Below are 20104 nucleotides of genomic sequence, written 5' to 3'. Positions count from 1 at the left end.
TTGGACTCAGAATTTGGGTCAAGTTCACATGGTTACTTTGATCACTTGGAAACAGACATGTTGATCTGATTTGACCAAAAGGGTTGTGGTTCTTTCCTGAATTGTTGGTTTTTATATATATATTTGAATGGTGTTTGAATTGATTTGTGCTTTCAAATTAGTTTCTTGTTTCAAACCACCTTTATTTTTTTCTCTTAAATGAGTATGATTCATTGACATTTCAAAAATATTCTATTCTAATTTTAAGTCGTCACTAGTAGGAGATAATTGCAGAAAGTAAGCTTTACAATGAGGGGCGCTGTGAATATACCCCCAGTTTGATTACATCCTCCAATCTTTTGTTGAGCCCCAAATGTCACATATTCTCTTGATGGCCTTGTTGAATAGCCATGTCCCATCCACCACAAAACAAAATTTCAATTAGGGACCTCCCACCACAATACTATGTTCAATGAGGCCTACCATCTTTTAGAGTACATCCATGTAAGGGTAAGAAAAAAATGAATATCTGGAGTGGAGAGGTGATGACGTTTATCTTAGAGAGTTCTGAGAGAACTTATAGACACGGTGAAAAAAACCACTGAAGCAGTTCCAACCTCAGATAATGCAGACCCAAGACCCTAGTCTAGCTCAACTCAAGAGTTTCTGACTCTATCCTTCTTCTGACTATGGTGCTCACCCAAGACTGGGGGAATACATCCGCAGGGTTTGATGTGAAAGGACTCACACTTCGATATGGGCCTGAATGCTTGATCTCTGGAATGCTGATTGGTTTGGGAAGACAGAAAACATTAAAGTATTGGAAAGAAGCAGGAGGAATTAGGTGACTGAATGCAGCAAGGGCCTGCCAAAGCCATGGAACCAGTTCCTTCAGCCTCATCTTGCCAGGTCAACTTCCCTAGCTCCTCTATCTGCCATGCCTCCCCTGTATTCAGAGGGCATGAGACAAGGGAGACCTTTTGTCCCTTAAGTTGCATTATGTTAAGGATATGTTCACTGCCATGATAAAAATAATGCAGTCCTATTATTAGACAGAGAACCTACCTTGTGTTACTCCTTGCTGTTACTGGTCCAACCTTGCCAGTTACATAACTTGTCCTTTGTGAGAAATGATAGGAATTTGTTCCCAAAGGACATTCAGTGGTTTGGACTTGATTGTGAAGCTGAAGAGAAAGTCATGTTGGATGGAGAGGCTTTGTATCTAGCATTGGTCCTGATACAATTGGGATTTCCCAGTCTCTCGGACATTAACATTGGGAGTCTTCCTCTCGTTGCCATGAGTTTCATGTTTTGTGCAATCTTTGAAGTCACAGAGTCACTGCTGGTGTCTGAGACATTGATTTCTACTTGTGCCCATTTGACTTTTTTTCTAGATTTGATCCCTTTTTTCAATTTTGTTTGGCCATGTGGTACTATAATTTCTTTTGGGGTTTGTTGTTTTATTTCAAACCTTAACTATGAAATGTAGAAAATATGCCTTGAGACATGTATCTATGAGCATGGATCATTTTCATCTGCTGGTTATATTGCAAAATCCCCTGGCATGTGCATATTGCACTCCCCTTTTAAGAATCCACAAACACATCCATGGCTCTAGTTAGCTCAGGATATGTCTGGAACTTGCACAGTACATCCAATGCTGTGTCCGTGTGTATTTCAGAAAACTACAACATTTCATTCTTCATGGAAGAGTATGGACTCTTAGTGCTAAACTTGTCTGTTAACTGATGATCCTTTTTGTGTGGACTAACCCCTAGTACTCCTTGCTGAAGCCCTGAGAACATGAGATATCTCTTAGGTATTCTTAAACAGTGTTGAACAGGGAATCTTATTTCAGATGATGGACATCAAGAACATTACAATATACATTTTGTGAGTGTGTGTAGTAGTGTGTGTGTTTGTGTGTCTGTGTATGTGTGTTTGTGTGTGTGCACCCTCAAATGTGCATGAGTGTGTGTGTGTGTGTGTGTGTGTGTGTGTATTCATTGTTTTGGCATCAGGGTACTACTGCCATCTTAGAATGTTTAGAAAGATATTTTTTTTCACTGGTGAAGCAGCTTGAGGATCATTGATCTCCATTGTTTTTAAAGACAGCAGGTATGTTCCTTTATGCAATCTTTGGTCCTGGCTCTCCTTATACGGAAAGACTTATATTCTTTCAATCTTGTACTCATATAGATCTTAGCACATTTCATAAGCTCCTCAATTCATCATCATAACCAGGTGCAGCAGTGGAAAGGCAGCTGGTGGTGCATGTTTGGTAACCTTTTACATCTCTGTTTGTGTCTGGTCCATGAATTTAGCAATATCTTTCTTTGAGGATTGTCAACACTTTGGAGTACAAGGTTTTCTCACAGCCCCTAGAGTTCCCATGGATCTTACTCATCTCTTTCCTGTCTCACATTTCAATAATATGTGTCTTCCTCTGGGGGGTTCATGTAAAGTGTTGTCAGATTTGTTCATCCTTTCAAAGGACCAGCTCTTTGTTTCAACTGCCAAGTGATCTCTAGCTATGTTTTTTCTTATCCTTTCTCATAACAGGTTTGAGACTGGAATGTTGTGCTTTGTTTGTTTGCTTTTTGCATCTTTGACCACCAAGATGCATCATTAGGATGTTTGTGAGACTTTTGATTTCTTGACGTACAAACTGATTGTCAGAACTTTGTCTCCTAATGTTGATTTTGCTTTTTTTTTCATTTCTAGCATCTTATTGCAGAGCCAATCCCCACCAGAAAAGGTGGAGGACATGGCAGATGAAGTGTCCTGGGTCCATCTCACTGATGACAGCTTACAGTCTTCCAAACAATTAGCGTCGGAGTACTCTATTTCAAGCCTTGTCAACACAACCTGCTCACTGACTAACATAGTGGCAGAAGAGAACTGTGACACAATTTTGCCAAATAGATTTTATGAGACCTTAGCCAAAAACGACGCCCTTTTTCAGAAAAATCGTATCTACAGGTGGAAAAGCAAATATCATCCACAGGTCTGCTACTCCAGGAGGCTCTCTCTTCATCTCACCCTCCCTCGCTTTCCACTGAGGAGAAGGTGGAGTGAGCTGGCTCTGCCAACCTTCATGACAGAACCCAAAGTAAAGAAAGGCCAGGAGGTAAATGAAAAAACTAGCAAGGGTTTCTCTAAGTCCAGCTCCCCTGATTTATACATCAGATCTTAACTCACCTGCGAATTCTGCCCCACAGGGTGCTGATATGAAGTCATTAGAGACACCCAAGTCAGCAGAAAATGCTGCAAACTTAACATCTGAGGGGACACACAAGGACGCTAAGGTGAAGGCCACCAGAAACCTTTTTCGAAGGTTTTTCTGCTGCCTCTGCATGCCAAGGACAAAAGAGACAACATCCAGGTAAGGAATAACAAAAGAATGGAAATTGCACTTTTAAGGAAATGTGGTGGGTGAGGCCAGTTAATCTCTTATGATTTGAGCTGACTTTTCGAAGGCACTTTGCCCATGGCACTTTGTCTCCTAATGTTGATTTTGCTTTTTTTTTTTCATTTCTAGCATCTTATTGCAGAGCCAATCCCCACCAGAAAAGGTGGAGGACATGGCAGATGAAGTGTCCTGGGTCCATCTCACTGATGACAGTTTACAGTCTTCCAAACAATTAGCGTCGGAGTACTCTATTTCAAGCCTTGTCAACACAACCTGCTCACTGACTAACATAGTGGCAGAAGAGAACTGTGACACAATTTTGCCAAATAGATTTTATGAGACCTTAGCCAAAAACGACGCCCTTTTTCAGAAAAATCGTATCTACAGGTGGAAAAGCAAATATCATCCACAGGTCTGCTACTCCAGGAGGCTCTCTCTTCATCTCACCCTCCCTCGCTTTCCACTGAGGAGAAGGTGGAGTGAGCTGGCTCTGCCAACCTTCATGACAGAACCCAAAGTAAAGAAAGGCCAGGAGGTAAATGAAAAAACTAGCAAGGGTTTCTCTAAGTCCAGCTCCCCTGATTTATACATCAGATCTTAACTCACCTGCGAATTCTGCCCCACAGGGTGCTGATATGAAGTCATTAGAGACACCCAAGTCAGCAGAAAATGCTGCAAACTTAACATCTGAGGGGACACACAAGGACGCTAAGGTGAAGGCCACCAGAAACCTTTTTCGAAGGTTTTTCTGCTGCCTCTGCATGCCAAGGACAAAAGAGACAACATCCAGGTAAGGAATAACAAAAGAATGGAAATTGCACTTTTAAGGAAATGTGGTGGGTGAGGCCAGTTAATCTCTTATGATTTGAGCTGACTTTTCGAAGGCACTTTGCCCATGGCACTTTGTCTCCTAATGTTGATTTTGCTTTTTTTTTTTCATTTCTAGCATCTTATTGCAGAGCCAATCCCCACCAGAAAAGGTGGAGGACATGGCAGATGAAGTGTCCTGGGTCCATCTCACTGATGACAGTTTACAGTCTTCCAAACAATTAGCGTCGGAGTACTCTATTTCAAGCCTTGTCAACACAACCTGCTCACTGACTAACATAGTGGCAGAAGAGAACTGTGACACAATTTTGCCAAATAGATTTTATGAGACCTTAGCCAAAAACGACGCCCTTTTTCAGAAAAATCGTATCTACAGGTGGAAAAGCAAATATCATCCACAGGTCTGCTACTCCAGGAGGCTCTCTCTTCATCTCACCCTCCCTCGCTTTCCACTGAGGAGAAGGTGGAGTGAGCTGGCTCTGCCAACCTTCATGACAGAACCCAAAGTAAAGAAAGGCCAGGAGGTAAATGAAAAAACTAGCAAGGGTTTCTCTAAGTCCAGCTCCCCTGATTTATACATCAGATCTTAACTCACCTGCGAATTCTGCCCCACAGGGTGCTGATATGAAGTCATTAGAGACACCCAAGTCAGCAGAAAATGCTGCAAACTTAACATCTGAGGGGACACACAAGGACGCTAAGGTGAAGGCCACCAGAAACCTTTTTCGAAGGTTTTTCTGCTGCCTCTGCATGCCAAGGACAAAAGAGACAACATCCAGGTAAGGAATAACAAAAGAATGGAAATTGCACTTTTAAGGAAATGTGGTGGGTGAGGCCAGTTAATCTCTTATGATTTGAGCTGACTTTTCGAAGGCACTTTGCCCATGGCACTTTGTCTCCTAATGTTGATTTTGCTTTTTTTTTTCATTTCTAGCATCTTATTGCAGAGCCAATCCCCACCAGAAAAGGTGGAGGACATGGCAGATGAAGTGTCCTGGGTCCATCTCACTGATGACAGTTTACAGCCTTCCAAACAATTAGCGTCGGAGTACTCTATTTCAAGCCTTGTCAACACAACCTGCTCACTGACTAACATAGTGGCAGAAGAGAACTGTGACACAATTTTGCCAAATAGATTTTATGAGACCTTAGCCAAAAACGACGCCCTTTTTCAGAAAAATCGTATCTACAGGTGGAAAAGCAAATATCATCCACAGGTCTGCTACTCCAGGAGGCTCTCTCTTCATCTCACCCTCCCTCGCTTTCCACTGAGGAGAAGGTGGAGTGAGCTGGCTCTGCCAACCTTCATGACAGAACCCAAAGTAAAGAAAGGCCAGGAGGTAAATGAAAAAACTAGCAAGGGTTTCTCTAAGTCCAGCTCCCCTGATTTATATATCAGATCTTAACTCACCTGCGAATTCTGCCCCACAGGGTGCTGATATGAAGTCATTAGAGACACCCAAGTCAGCAGAAAATGCTGCAAACTTAACATCTGAGGGGACACACAAGGACGCTAAGGTGAAGGCCACCAGAAACCTTTTTCGAAGGTTTTTCTGCTGCCTCTGCATGCCAAGGACAAAAGAGACAACATCCAGGTAAGGAATAACAAAAGAATGGAAATTGCACTTTTAAGGAAATGTGGTGGGTGAGGCCAGTTAATCTCTTATGATTTGAGCTGACTTTTCGAAGGCACTTTGCCATGGGCAGGCTTCAGTCATTTACAGGACTTAAACATTAAGGTTTCTGGAACCCCAAAAGGAGCTTTCACACTGAATCCTATTCATGAAGAGACTAGCATAGTTGAGACAGAAGCAGATAGCAGAGGTTGCTGGCAGGGCTTGCGGATGCAGGGGAACTGGAGGGAGAAGAGCTTTCAAAGGGACAACAGTTTAGGAATGGAAGAAGTATGTGGAGAACTCTGGTTCCTCAGTTCAGCTTTTTGCTAAGTCTTTCTATGTCAATGTCACTAAAACAGTCCTTTGTTCATCTCTTTTCAAGGGCTGACGATGCGGCCCTGACCCGGGATTCCTAAACCCCGGGTCTGTGTTCGGCCTGGTTGGGGCATAACAGTTTCTGGAGCAAGCCAGGCCAGAGCATGAAAGGAGGTGTGCCCCAAACATCTACCTGATAGACAGCTCCAGCCACCAGGGCATGAGCTCTGTACCCCTCCTCTCCTACTGGGTGCAAGGGTGAACTTCATTTGTTCCCAGAAGAAGTAGCTGGACATAGAAGCCTGTCACATCATCATGGGCGATGACGAGGCATCCATCCTGCTTCAAGTCCACATGAGAAAAGTTAAGTGTCCCAGATGACTCTGGGTCCCCATCTCCTCCTCCCCTCACTTCCATCAACAGAATCAATGAGCACCTGTAAAGAAGCGCTTGCACACTTTCCTCTTAGGTGGTAAGGAGGCACAGGAAGAGGAGGGGGAAGGAGGAGTGGGGAAAGTGGGACATGTCAAAGGATAAAAGCAGTGAGAGAGGGCAGAAGAAAGGGCTTGCATCTGGATGGGGAGGAGGTGATTTATCCAGAGGAAATTCCATTCTGAGAGCAGAAAAGTAAGGAATGAATGTGTGGGTGGTGACAGGGTCCACAACCAAGAAGGAGAGGAGCAAAATTCCCCTGAAGAGGAGGTTAGGAGCGAATGGTGCATGTGTACCCCGAGAAGACGACCCTATCTTCTTCATGGGTTCCAGCTTGCTCCAAGCTGCAGCAGGTGAGTGCTGCCTGAGAAATCTGTTCTTGTCCTGAGGTGCTCAGAGAGGGTGTGGCTGCAGAGAAGAGAAGCCACATGTTTTCAGGAGCCTCTTCTTCTTTCTGCTTGACCGAGTTCAAGCCTTCATCTTTCATGCCCTAAGGTGCTGTTGTCTCAGCCAATGATTATTCAGACAGATAAATTTGATGTCCCCATGGGGCATTCCTTGACTTTGAGTAAACAGCAAGATAGGTGTTTGTACTAGAAATAGGTAAACAGTGCTTAAAAGGACTGGGAAACATCACTGCCCAGAAAAAGTCAACAAACTTGGAACATCTTTGAGCCCAGGGCCATCATCAGGCTTTAGTTTAGAAGGAAACCTGATTGCCAAGGAGCTGCAGATGATGGCCAGTGGTATGGTGTGCAGCCTTGTTGAGGGAGCTGCCTGCAGTCTTCTGCCGACCATACATATATGGAGCATCTTCCTGGGTCACCAGGGGCAAGCCAGCTGACAAGCTTTTCAGGGGTCCAATCTTGAGATCAGTCAGGTGTAGTGAATTCGTGTCCAATGTGCATCTCCTTGTGGTAGATGATGAGTTTCTGTATCATGGTCTTGATGTACACCAACCATCCCAATTGTGTGCTCTCCTCTGCAGAGGCCAATGGTCCTGTCCTGGTGAATGGGAGTATGGTTCTTTGTGACAGTTTATCAATTGTCCGGAATCCACTTCATTGGCTACATCATGTAGATGAAATCTTGACCGAGTCCTATATGGTGCCCTGTTCACCCCAGTCATAATAATAGTCAGTGTTAGTACAGTCAGTCATCATTTTATTCTAATAATTCCTGCCATTATATGTTACTTGATTATTTTTATTATACCCTTGAACATTCTTTGTTTTATTGATTTGATTATATTGTGCCAAGTATGATTTGTTTAATGATCTAGTCTATTTGGAGTTCTGTATGCTTCTTTTACCTTAATAGGAAGCTCAATCTTTAGGTTAGGGAAGTTTTCTTCTATGATTTTATTGGAAATAGTTTCTGTTTCTTTGACTTTGCTTTCTTCGCCTTCTATTCCCCTTAATCATGGACTTGGCCTTTACATAATATCCCAATTTTTCTGGTGCTTTGTGGTGGAAATTTTATTAGATTTAACATTGTTATTGACTGGGAAAACAATTTTCTTCTATCTTGTCTTCAATGTCTGCGATTTTTGCTTCTATCTCTTACATTCTGTCAGTAAGTCTTACCTCTAGGATTCTTGCTCCAGTCCCTTACACTGTTTCCAGTTCTCCCTTGGTTCCACTTGTCTTTATTGAATCTTTTTTTTTTCATGTGTACCCTTGACCTGTCTTCTTCATTCAAATCCATTGTTTGTGTTCCAAAGATTTCATTCATGTCCTCCTAAGGTCCTTGACCATTCTCATAATAGCTATTTTGAAGTCCTTGTTCTGTGTGTCAGCTGTTTGCCTTGCTTGGGAACTACTGAAGTCCTACTGATGAGCTCTAATGGAGACACACTGTTGGGCTGTTTTGATTCTGTCCTCATGCTGACATCCAGCCATCTGGGCTTAGAAAAATTTCACTTCCAGTAGTTGATATCTGGTCTTGCCTGTCTGTTGGGTAGGTTTTTCATTCCTTAGTTTCTGTTGCCCTCACAGGATTTCTGGAGGGGGTGTGGTGGCTGTGGGTAGCCTTTAGAGAGTGCTCTGAGTCTCTCCCAGGTGTGGCCACTGGTGGTTGCAGGTGGGCAGTGTTTCTAGTATTGGGAGATTGCAGGAAAGAGTAGGATGAGCTAGATTGGCAAGTGTCTCAGCAGATACATAAGGAGGGAGAAAAGTTTGGTCAGCCATCTGGATCTCTAAAGTCCTTAGGGAGTTGGATTAAGAGGTGAAATCACATCCCTGTCCAGCACGTGGTCTTGTACAGTCTTAGGGATGAGACTGAGTGTTTGAAAATGGAGGACGGAAAGGAGAGGAAATATTGCCTATTTGCTTCCATGGTCAGCATGGGCTGCAGTGACAGACTGTCTCCAGTGAAGGAGACCAAGACAAAGGAATGGGATGAAGAGAAGGCTGAGAGAGAGGATTTGTTTACTCCAGGAATGGGGACAGAAAAAGGAGAGTCCAGAACAGGTGGCCTGCTATAAAGCTGGGAATAAGACTGGGGAACTGGGATTGGAGGATGAGAATGAGATTGAAGTTCACCTACTTGCAAGTGTGTCTAGGGACATAGTGTCTCTGGTGTTGCTGGCTGAGATAAAGTGGTGGGAATTGGATGCAGTGGTGTAGGAGAAGAATGATGGATTTGAAATTTGTACATCGACTAGCGAAACATACAGACACTGGAAGTGAGTGCAGGAATCTCATAAATGAGTGTCTGATCGTGTATGGGGCAGACTATTGTATAGGCGAAAAGTTGAGACTGTAGTGCAGTAAATTCATTTGATAGTTACTGGAATATGTTCCCTGAATAATGAATTCTTTGAGGAACCCCAAATATATATATCTTTGTGGTAAATCACATACCAATGAAATAATCTGATGGCATTCTCTGTGGGAAAGTTAACAATGTGTTATTTCCTTTTATTTTTGTAAGAGTGTTAAAGATGTCTTCTGGATGTGGCAATCTTTTCAGAAGATCAAAGGATATGATCTAGTAGAATCCAGCTGGATTCTGAGGCCTGTGTTCTGTGGTGACTAATGATCCTGTTAGAGCTCACCCTGTGCTCACTGAGGAGACTCAGCAGTGCTGTCCTTCTGTCCTGTCAGAGCCCAGGGTGAAAGGAGTCAGCCAGAGCTGGTGATTACTGCTATGACTCCCCAAAACTGAAATCCTACCTAGCTACTCCTCAGGCTCCCATGGAAGCTGAGCTTTAGCAGCAGGACTCACAAGGGTCTTGGCAGCCTCAGTGGAAACATTCCCAAAGGAAGAGCCACTTCTCTGCAGGGGCGGGAAAGGAGGCCTAGGACAACCTGGACTCCCTGAGGAGAACTTTGGTCTTGAACTGCTTCTTTCTCACTGCAGGGCAGGGACAGGCATAAGAGCTCTGCTGTCACCCTGGCTGTATCTGCATCTGAAGCACAGATCACTACTACACTTTACCACAGCATCTCATCTACCATCTGTTCGTCTCTATTACTGCAAGGATCCTTTCCCAGTCCATCCTGCCCTCTGCTTCTTGGCTAACATTGCCTGCACCTTGATCATGGAAATCAGTTCCATTGTCTCTAGGGTACAATGAGGTAAAAAAGTCAAATATCTGTTCCTCATATCTCCTTGGATACCCCTATGAGTCAATAATAACCAGTCCTGTAAGAAATATTAAATGATCATTTTTCTTGTCAAATACTATAAAACAAATGCTGTTTTTCCTTCAACCCTGAACACTCCTGAGCCTTTTAGACTTTCTTCCTCCATTCCCAATGTCCCATTCTAAATGCCCACTTCTCTTCAAGTGTTAGACATGTTCTTCCAGACAGATGGAACCAATTTCCTTTCCTTTTTTAAAAAAGAAAACAGAATATCTATACATCCAGTGACCTCCTCTTCTCTTTGCCTTCTTCACTGTTCATAATTCCTTTTCAGACTAGCTCTACTGTGCATACACTGTGAAGTTGGACCTCAGCTCATCCAAACAACTACTTTCCTTCCTTTGGTCATGGATAATAGTGTTAACAGGGATAAAAAGTACAGCTTACTCTCCAGGTATGCTTGCTCTGCCACTTCTGTGAGCATCTATTCTCCTCATTAGAAGTTGCATCAGTAAGATGCTTTAGTGGGAGTGGTGGTCTCTTTCTTTGTGTTCTCAAGACCACTTTTAACAGACTCCAGCTCTTTCTGTGAATCTAACTATGCATCAGGTAATATAGGCACCGCACACACCTTTGGGTTGTGGCCCGGTGGTGGACCTGGATATTACATTCAAGTCTGGCACAGGTGAGTTTCTCAAGATGACAGAGACAAGAGAAACAGTGCAGGATACTCAAACTCCTGGGCCTCGATCCATCTCCACATCTGCAACAGTATTTGTCTACACTGCTGCCTTTGTACACAGCTTCTGCTTACAGTATCTTCTATTCGTTCACATTCAATGATTCTAAGTGATCATAAAATGCCAATAAAACAGACATCAAGGTTATGATTGGTTTACTAATCCAAGTACTTTCCATTGAACCTATTGTTTAAAGGGAATCCCATGGAGTTGGCATTTTTCTCTTAAATATAGAAATATCAGCCTGTGCTTGGTACATTTTACTAATGGAAAATGATTCTGGAAAGCTCTATGCCTGAATACACTCCTGTTTCCACATTATCTTGTGTCATGTGGTTAATATATCACTAACCCCTAAGTGGGTCCTTGAACCTGCTTTCTTTCCTAAGTCACGGTCTACGACGCATCTTGTACCCTGCACCATCTCCTCTTTTGGCAACGCCTGCTTACTGCATCACTGCTGCACCTTCAAGATCTGTCCCATTTCAGCCTTTCCCTGGTTCTCAGCTGTTGGACTGTATCAGCCTCTGGCAATGCATTCTTCAAGGCCCCTTCTGTGCAAGTTCAGCCCATTACATCTATCAAAGTAGGGTGTCTAATGTCAGAAGAAACAACAGGCAGCATTTTGGTTAAATATCTCTTGAACACATTAACACATTTGCCTGAAAGCCATACATGACATCTTGACATATTGCCTGGTTCTGCACTCTGCCTGCTACCTGCAGACCCTATGTTGGTATTTGATCTGCATTCTAGGCCATGCTGTGTCATCTCCTGTGACATTTATCAAGGCCTACTTCACTGTATGAACCCCTTTTCACCCACAGCATTTTGAACAAGTGCCTCCTCCTCTAAAATAAAGACAGATCTAATCATCCTTGATCCATTAAAGGCAACAGAATTGTTCATATTATCAGACTCATTTGTCTCTGTTCAGGGTTTGTCATCCTCAGTTCCTGGGTGGGTCCCAAGCTCTCCTGTGTTGATTGCCCGTGTGCTGTCCCTGTCCACATTCATCAGGAAATGCATCAGCGATGGCTTTGCTAAGACACATCGCCATGCTCCCTGTAGTTTTCCTTTCATAAGTCTGAAACCCACAGCAGCACTGATACAGTGAACACCTGTGGAAGAGATGGCTGCTCTGCGACTTACAGGAGTGTGCTGAGTCTCTGGAGTTTCTGCAGGACAGGTGCCCACATGCGATAACCCTAACAGACAGCGGGCCATGACTGACTGAGTCCTCCAGTTTGTGAGGAATCAGCAGCTGCTCGCTCTCCTGTGGATCTCAAAGAGGTCTTTGCACACAGGCCTGGGTGTTTTACCATCTACTTTATATTCCATGGAGAAAGTAATTCACTTCACCTGGCTTGCTCTTTCAGGAACCCACACTGAACTAGGAGGAGTTAGTGAGAACTCATTTGCTTGACTAGCACATCTTCCTCTATGGGGTCCAGATGATGAGATAATGAGACAGCCCAGACAGAAGACCCTGGTCTGAGAAGAAGGTGTGCTGAGCCTGCCATTGCTTGGACTCCCCTCATCTTCATTTTTCCATCTCAATGTACAGGTACGGACAGGTCCAAGAGTCCTGGGGAGAACTCCTAAACTCAGTCAATCCCTTCTGGTTCAGATCCCCAAAATGCTGTACCTCAACTCTGCTGTTCACTGTGGTTTCTGCTTTGGCAGGTTCCTTTTCTCAGACTACATTGACAGAAACACCCTCCTCCTCTGTGCCTCTTGGATCAACAGCCAGACTCACCTGCGCCCTGAGGAGTGTAAACGGCATTGGCAATAACATTTACTTGTCCAGCAGATGGAGGGGAGACCTCCCAGAGTTTTCCTGTTCTACTGCAAAGACTCAAACAAGTCACTGAGGCTTAGAATCTCCATTACATTCTCTGGATCCAGAGAAGCCTCAAAAAATGTAAATTTGCACATCTCTGAACTATAGATGAAGGGTGAGGCTCAGCACTGCTGTATTATCTAGGAAAATAGTGTTTCCCACAGTGATACAGGCAGATGGGGAAGTAGCCATCAATAGTAGCTTCTGCCAAAAAACAAATCAGTTCTGGTAGAGTGCATGTAGCAGCCACAGGGAAGGGAGCAAGGAGGCTCCACCAACATCGCCTGCCACAGCACCAGTTCTGAACAGTGCAGAGGCTCATGGTATTGATTTTGGTCACCCAGAAAGATGCCCCCACCACATGGAGGCAAACTGTGTGCAAGCATCGAGAAGGGCGACTACCACAAGGCACACAAGATGTACCTGATGCTCTTCTTCAGATACATGTCTAAAACAAGCATTCAGAATCCTGAGATCTCAGGTACTCAGGAGTATTTCTCTTCTTCGGTCATGACCAGCAGAGCAGTCCAGGCTGACATGACCATGCCGGTCCTCGAATCCCTGGAGAAGGTAATAGTGTATATAGCTGATGAACTGTTAGAGAATTGTAGAGCCAGCTACAGTGTTCAGTTTGATGGATCTAAATTCTCAAGAGCAAGCAGTGTTGGTGGCCAGAGCTGAAGTGGTCCAGTGGAGGATCTGGGAAACTGGGCCATCCCAGCTTCCACCAGCCCCTCACGCTGTGGGGTCTGCAATACTACTGTAAGTCTCAGTATTACTTCCTGCCCTCCACTGAGGGCAAGGGCTGTACCAACATGACAGACAGGTACTCTATTGCACAAGGCTTCTGAAGCGGGTGGGTGAGTTCATGGCCCAGGCTGTGTACAACTGTTTCTCTGTTTGAAAAACAAGAAAGGTGCCCACGGGATCTTTACAAGGTGCGCACAGAAGGTCCCGTCCATCGAGGGGACTTTCTTTCAATCCCTGCTCAACTTCATCAGGTTTCTGCTGCTGGCTGTGGACAAGATGACTGTGTTCACAGTGAGCACAGCCTGATTACCTACATGGGGACTCCATGTACAAAGTGTACCTGGACAGGGGAGCTGCCAAAGCAGACCTCCTCCAAAGAGGGCAACCTGGGAACAAGCTGAGCAGCCTCGTGGACTCCTCAGAGCAGGATGGGGATGAGTACGAGGATGACAGAAGCCTCATCAGCCTGCCTGGAAGCTGCCTGGCCAGCATGGAGACGTGCATGACCAGCACCACTGGGACGGATTCAGTGCCAGTCTGGACATGAGGCCCCTTACACAGTGGGTTCCTGTTCCGGGGCTGGAGGGGCCACCTGTGCAGAGTCTGCCCCTATTTATGTATGGAGGTCAAGGGCTGTGTGGTCAGGACCAAGAACAAAGCCCAGCTTCTGCTGCCCACCCATGTTCCTCATATCTCCCACAATAAAGCACAAGTCCTGCTGCAGCACCCTGTGCCGTCCTTGTCTCTGGTTCCTTGTGGAGGGCTCTAGTGGGACAGGCAGCCTGGTATCAGTAACCGGTTTCCCTTCTTATGTGTCCATTGTTGCCACGGCATGCCAGAGGAGTGGTGCTCACTACTGGGGGCCATGCAGGATCCTGAACCCTGCAGATGAGGGCACTTTCTTGATTTATTTCTGTTTGGACACAGAGTTATTTTACAATCATGGTGCACTTCTCAGGGAAAGTATATGTTCTGTGGTGGCCAAGATCCTTGGAGGTAGAGATTAGTTATTCAATCTACAGCCCTGCTAATCTCCATAAGCCCCACGCTGCTGTTCTGCAGATGTTTTAAAGGATGTAGTAGGTTTTCATATCTTTCAAGTTGTAGTATTTATTTTTTTCTGGGTGAGTGATTTTGCAATCTAATGTTTAGGACTTAACCATTTTAAGAGTCCAGGAATGAGCAACCAACTCTATTACCACAGATAATGTCCATGCTACCAGTCAGATTGTAAAGGGAGACACCATATTTTTTACAATTAAAATAAATAAAACTTCTGGATTACAACACCTCTAAGCTGCTTAGGAAGGAAGAAGATGTGCCCTATTTTCTATAAAATGGAATTTAAAGGAAGGCTTATGTCAGTTGGTTCTCATTTTTTTCTAAAGGTCTGTTTACGTTTTGAACCTATTTTTGATTTAATTTCTCTTACCCAGAATTTTGATCTCTGATCTAGAATTTTACCCATTTCATTAGGGTTTCCTGGTTCATAGATTTCAGAACTGTCTAGCCTTGTGATTTTTTAGAAAATTATTTCTTGAGATTATACTTACATCATATACCTTTTCCCTTTATTCATCTCAGTCCTTCCCGTGTACTCTGCCTGGTTCTCTTTCAAACCATGGCCTCTTTGCTCACTTTTACACACATTTATATACATATATGTATTTCTATGTACACAAACACAACCTACTCAGACTATATAATCTTTCTTTTTTTTTTTTTTTTTTGAAGTGTGAGGATGTTTTTGTTTGGTTGGTTTTGGTCAGGATGTTTTTTAAAGAGCATCATATAGATATTTATATATATAAATTATTAATGTGGGACGGGCAAGGGGCACACATCGCCGAGGGGGGTGCACACAGGGGGATGGGGCAGGGGCAGCAGACAATGCTACGCAAAACAGCCACATCTAACAGATGAAATAATCACACCAATGGGTTAGGGGAGGAGCAGTGGCACCAAGGATTGGGCATGGAGGAGAAGAAAAGCAGGGGATAAGGAAGAGGGACCTGGTCCAAGATACTGTGCACTTTCTGTCCCCACCCTTGCCACTTCCCACCTCTGCACACAACCCTGGGCCTTAACCTTGTCTGTCCCTTCTTCCCTCCCTCCCTCTGCCCAGCTGCAGAAGCTCTGCCAGTGGGCAGCATCCTCTCCTCGGCTCTGGGGGGGTGGGGGTGCGGCAAAAGGGTGGAGTAGTCCTCCAAGGTCTGGGTGAAAGAGCAGTGGGCGCTCTCTGGATCGCAGGTTCTACAGCGGCTTGTCGCTCTCCTTCTTCAGGTGACTGTAGTAGTCCTCCTGGGCGGGCAGTGGTACACTGTGCAATGGGTGATGGGCGTGCAGCCACTGCTGCTGTTCCAGTGCCAAGCGCTGCAGCTCAGCTGACTGGGCGTGCATGGCCTGCAGCTGATGAGCTGCTGACATGGGAGCAGAAAGGGAAGCTGGCAGGTCCCGGTAAGGAGCAGCAAAGAGCTGGTGACGAAGAACTTCGTTCTCGTGCAGAGGGTGAGGAAGAAGGGGATTAGGGAGGGTCCCAGCTGGGTAGGGGATCCGGGTAAGGTGAGACCCTGAGGCCAGGGGGTCAATGAGAGGGTGCACCGAGGCGGAGGCTGCATGAATGGCATCCTGCTGGTGCAGGTGAAGGTGGGAGTGGATGTGGGAGTGCTGGTGGTGATGGGGAGTCACGTTGAGCATCTGCAGTCGGGCCAGAGGGTCATTGCCCAGGGCTGCCACCCTTTCTGCATGCTGCCTTTCAGCTGCCAGCCGCTCAGCGTAAGACATGTCAGGACGCAGGGCTGGCCCAGCTGCCAGCGCTAGCCGTTCTCGCTCTAGAGGCCCCAGGCTCGGATGAAACGGGAAGGGATGCAGGCCAGGTGGCCCAGGCTGTAGAGCCAGGCCCCCATGTCGGGGGAAGGGATCCAGGCCTGGCCCGGGGATCCCATGTAGGGGTTCCAGCTCACTAGGCTTCACCTCAAAGCCAGGCTTGAGCCGGTCACGGAGGTCGCGTTCACGGGCTTCCCGCTCCCTTTCGCGGGCAGCTGGGTCGCTGCTGTACAGGGCTGGGACATTGTAACCCAGAAGCCCCGGGTCCACTGCCCCCAAGGGCACATAGAATGGGTGGTTGCGATTGCCAGGAGACATGACATGAGGTCGGGCGTATTCACTGAGAGTGCGCAGGGCTGGAGTATCAGGACCCAGGTAAGGGGGCACTGTAGCCACAGCGCTGCCAGGCTCAAAGGGAGGCCGATGGGGCACTGGACCCAGAGATGGGCACTCCACTGGAGCACGGCCCTCCTGGGCCAGCTTCACACTGCGCTCCAGCTCGCGCTCTTTCTCGCGCTCGCGCTCCTTCTCGCGCTCCCGTTCGCGCTCGCGCTCCTTTTCTTCGCGTGCGCGCTGCTCGGCCTCGCGCCGCACTTTCTCCACCAGGTCCGCGCGCTTCTTGGCCAGCTTGGATCCCTCCAGCGGCACGAAGTACAGGTCGCTGCGCGCGCACGAGTTGAAGCCACGGTCCAGGTGCTTATTGAACCTGGCTGACTGACTGGCGTGGCTGGGCACGTCCACCACCTTGGGAGGGGGCGAGGGGCTTCGGGCCGGGGGCACCGGACTCTCGGGGGCTTCATACTCTTCAGCTGGCTCCTGTTTGATCTGCGTGGCAGTCAGGGGCGGCCCTGTCGCTGGGGCCGCGGGTGGTGGAGGCAGAGATGACAAACTCGAAGGCCCCGCAGGTGGCAGGGGCCCTGGCCCCACAGTGGGTGAGCCTGGCTTGAAGGTCCCTGGGCCTGCTGGCGGAGAGGTGCCTCGAAAGCCAGGCGGGGTCCCTGTTCTAAAGGAGGGTGGTGACCCCGGTTTGTATCCAGGTGGAGTGGCGGTCTTATAGGACCCAGGGGATGGGGCTCTCTTGCTGTACTGAGGGGGCCCGGGTGGTGAGGCCGTCTTGTAGCCTGCAGGCGAGGAAGCCACGGTAGCGATGACAGTAGAAAGTGTAGCTGAGGAAGTAGTGACTGGAGGAACGGGTGGGAAGGGGTAGGATGCCCCTTGGGAACCCTGGGATGAGGAGGGGTGCGAGCAGGAGTAGGAGGCTTGAGAGGAAGAGCCGGAAGCGTTGGAAGAGGAGGAAACTGGGGGGCCATTGGGACCTGCTTGACTATAGGACACCTGGCCATGAGGAGGAGGCAAGTGTGCTGGCCCCGGTGGGTAGGGCCTCAAAGACCCCAGGGAGGGAGACATGTTGTAAGGGTGTGCATGGTGGGAGCTGCTGCTCTCTAGGGGGTGAGGATATGCCCCGGGTGGAGGGGGCCCGGAGTTTCCAGGATGATGTTGTTGCTGTGGCTGTGGCTGCTGCTGCTGGTGATGGTGATGTGTAGGGGCTGGTGGGTGGGCTGTGGATTGGCCTCCAGCAGGAGGGTAAGGGCCTGGATGGGTGTTGTTGTTGGCCAAGAGGCGGCCATAGGGAGGAGGAGGTGGAGGACCCTGACTCCACACAGCCTGGGATGGGAGGGAAGGCTGGGTATACTTGGGTGGCTGATTAGAGACAGACATACTTGTGGGCTGAGGGAAGGAATGGGGATAACTGGGCAGAGCTTGGGAAGCTGGGTACTGGGAGGCCGAGGAGGAGGAAGAACTAGAAGAAGCTGCTGCAGAGCTACTGGAGGATGAATATGGATACCGCATTGGGGGCCCAGGGGCAGAGGAGGAAGAAGCTGGGGGTAAAGGGTGGGGTGAGGGAGCCAGAGTTGGACCCTTCTCTGGGCCAGGAGGAAGTCCACTCATACCCTGACCCATGGCATGGGGAGAGGGCAGATGCCCAGGGATTGGCTGAGCCCCCATGCCAGGAGGAGAGGCTGAGGCATTGTTGAGGGGTCTTAGGGCAGGTGGAGGAGGCAGGTTTGGGGTCACGTGGGGGAAAGTAGCTGATGGTGGAGCAGAAGGTAAGTTCCCACCACCCACTGGCGCATTAGGTGGCTTTGTTGGAGGGGGACCACTGGCCCCGGAGCTTGATATTGGAATTGGGGTGGTGGGTGGGGGATGCTGCTTGCCTCCACTAGGGGTACCCACTGAAGAGGCAGCTGCTCCCCCTTTGGGACCCATGGGGGGCCCAGATAAAACACCTCCACCAGCATTCCCAGGGTAGAGCTGTGGGTGTGGGGGAGGGGCTCCAGGAGGCGGGCCCTGGAATAATCGAGATGTGGGTGGCTCCATTGGAGCATGATATCCTGTAGGTGTCACAGAAGGATGGGGTTCAAAGCCGGGCTCTGGCTGTCGGGGAGTGCTGTCTGGTGGTGGAGGGGAAGGAGGAAAGAGTGGAGGTGGGTGGTAGGGGCGGGCCGGGCCCTGAGACAGGCCGGAAGATGAATCGGAGTCATTCTCCACACTTCCAGGGCTGTAGATGCTGGGAGATGTGCTTCGGTTATCCTGATCTATGTCCCTAGGGTCACTGCTGCCATCGTCATTAATGCTGCGCCCATCCAAGCTGTCCAGATCCGAGGGAGACTGTGGTCGAGGGAGCTCCTGCTCAGTTTTGGTCTTTTTGGGTGCACTGGTCTCCTCGCTTTCGCTCTCTGAGATCTCCTCACTGCGGCCCTGCTTGCTGGCCTTTGGGGTAGAGGTCTCCTCTACTCGCACCTTCTTGGCAGTCTGCCTGGACTTCTCAGCTTTGCCATCACTGCCGGACGTGCTGACCCCTCCAGGGGAGGCCCGGCCCCTTGATCTCAGCTCTTCCCGGGGCCCAGGGGCCTCTTTCTTCCGTCCACTCCTCATTGACATTGAGTCTTTATTCTGTCGTGTCTTCATTCTTCAGGCTGTGGAGACCCCATTCTCCTCTGCCTGGGCAGCTTAATACAGAATCTCGTATGCTGTACCCCAAGCTCCCCACAGCTGTGGTCTGGGAAGCTGGAAGCAGTTGTAGGCACGTGGTACTCGCAGGGTTTTCTCTGTGAAACACTGCCGAGCCTCAGTGCCCCCTTCACGAAGTAACTAGGTCTGGGATTAGGAAAACAGGGTCAGAGGTGACCTGTGAGCGGCTCGGGACGGCTGGCTGGCTGCGAGTGCAGTCGGGCTCCGGCGCCTCCCGGGGACGGCGGCGGCCACTCCCCGCCCCTCCTCGCTGCGCGGCTTCAGTCGCTGCTGCCGCGGCGGCGGCGGCGGCGGCCCCGGCGCCCCCGGAGGGTGGCCCCCAGGCCTCTCTCCCCGCGCAGCCCCGATCGGCTTCTCGCACTCCCCGCCCGCCCGGAACGCGCCGCCCGCCCCCGCCGCGCCGCCCGCCTCTGCCCGCACTCGCGGCCCCAGCGAGGCCCGCGACCCCCGACCCTCCCGCCGCTCGTGCCGCGCGCCCCTAGCCCACCCCGAGGCCAGCCGCCCACAAACGCGTCCTGGCCCGAGGCCCCGGCCCGGCGCCGGGCTGCGGGCGGGCGGACAGGCGGACGGGCTGGGCGGCGCGTCCGGCGACTCGCACAGGAAAGCGGACGGCGGAGGGAGGGCGCTCGGGAGAGGGGGATGGGAGCAGGGAGGAAGAGGGAGAAGGAGGGAGCGCGGAGGAACGGAGGAGAGAGGGGCCCGGAGGAGACGCGAGGGAGGGAGCGCGCGGCAGTCGGGGG

The 20104-nt window shown here is 48.6% G+C and overlaps 1 protein-coding gene and 1 pseudogene across 1 annotated transcript; one reads left to right on the top strand and one right to left on the bottom strand.

Annotated features, from left to right (window-relative positions):
* The first annotated feature begins 6946 nt into the window (after positions 1-6946).
* Positions 6947-14221, top strand: LOC130868903 (Golgi to ER traffic protein 4 homolog; annotated as a pseudogene).
* Positions 14222-15403: 1182 nt separating this feature from the next.
* Positions 15404-19658, bottom strand: LOC130869004 (atrophin-1-like). Its single transcript, XM_057761103.1, has one exon. The coding sequence runs from the start codon at positions 19299-19301 to the stop codon at positions 15759-15761; it is 3543 nt and encodes a 1180-aa protein (XP_057617086.1). The 5' UTR covers positions 19302-19658; the 3' UTR covers positions 15404-15758.
* Positions 19659-20104: the final 446 nt, after the last annotated feature.

This window comes from Chionomys nivalis (assembly GCF_950005125.1).
Source record: "Chionomys nivalis chromosome 23 unlocalized genomic scaffold, mChiNiv1.1 SUPER_23_unloc_1, whole genome shotgun sequence".
NCBI lineage: Eukaryota > Metazoa > Chordata > Mammalia > Rodentia > Cricetidae > Chionomys > Chionomys nivalis.
The sequence above is the reverse complement of the archived record's forward strand: the minus strand, read 5'-3'. Positions and strand labels throughout refer to the sequence as shown.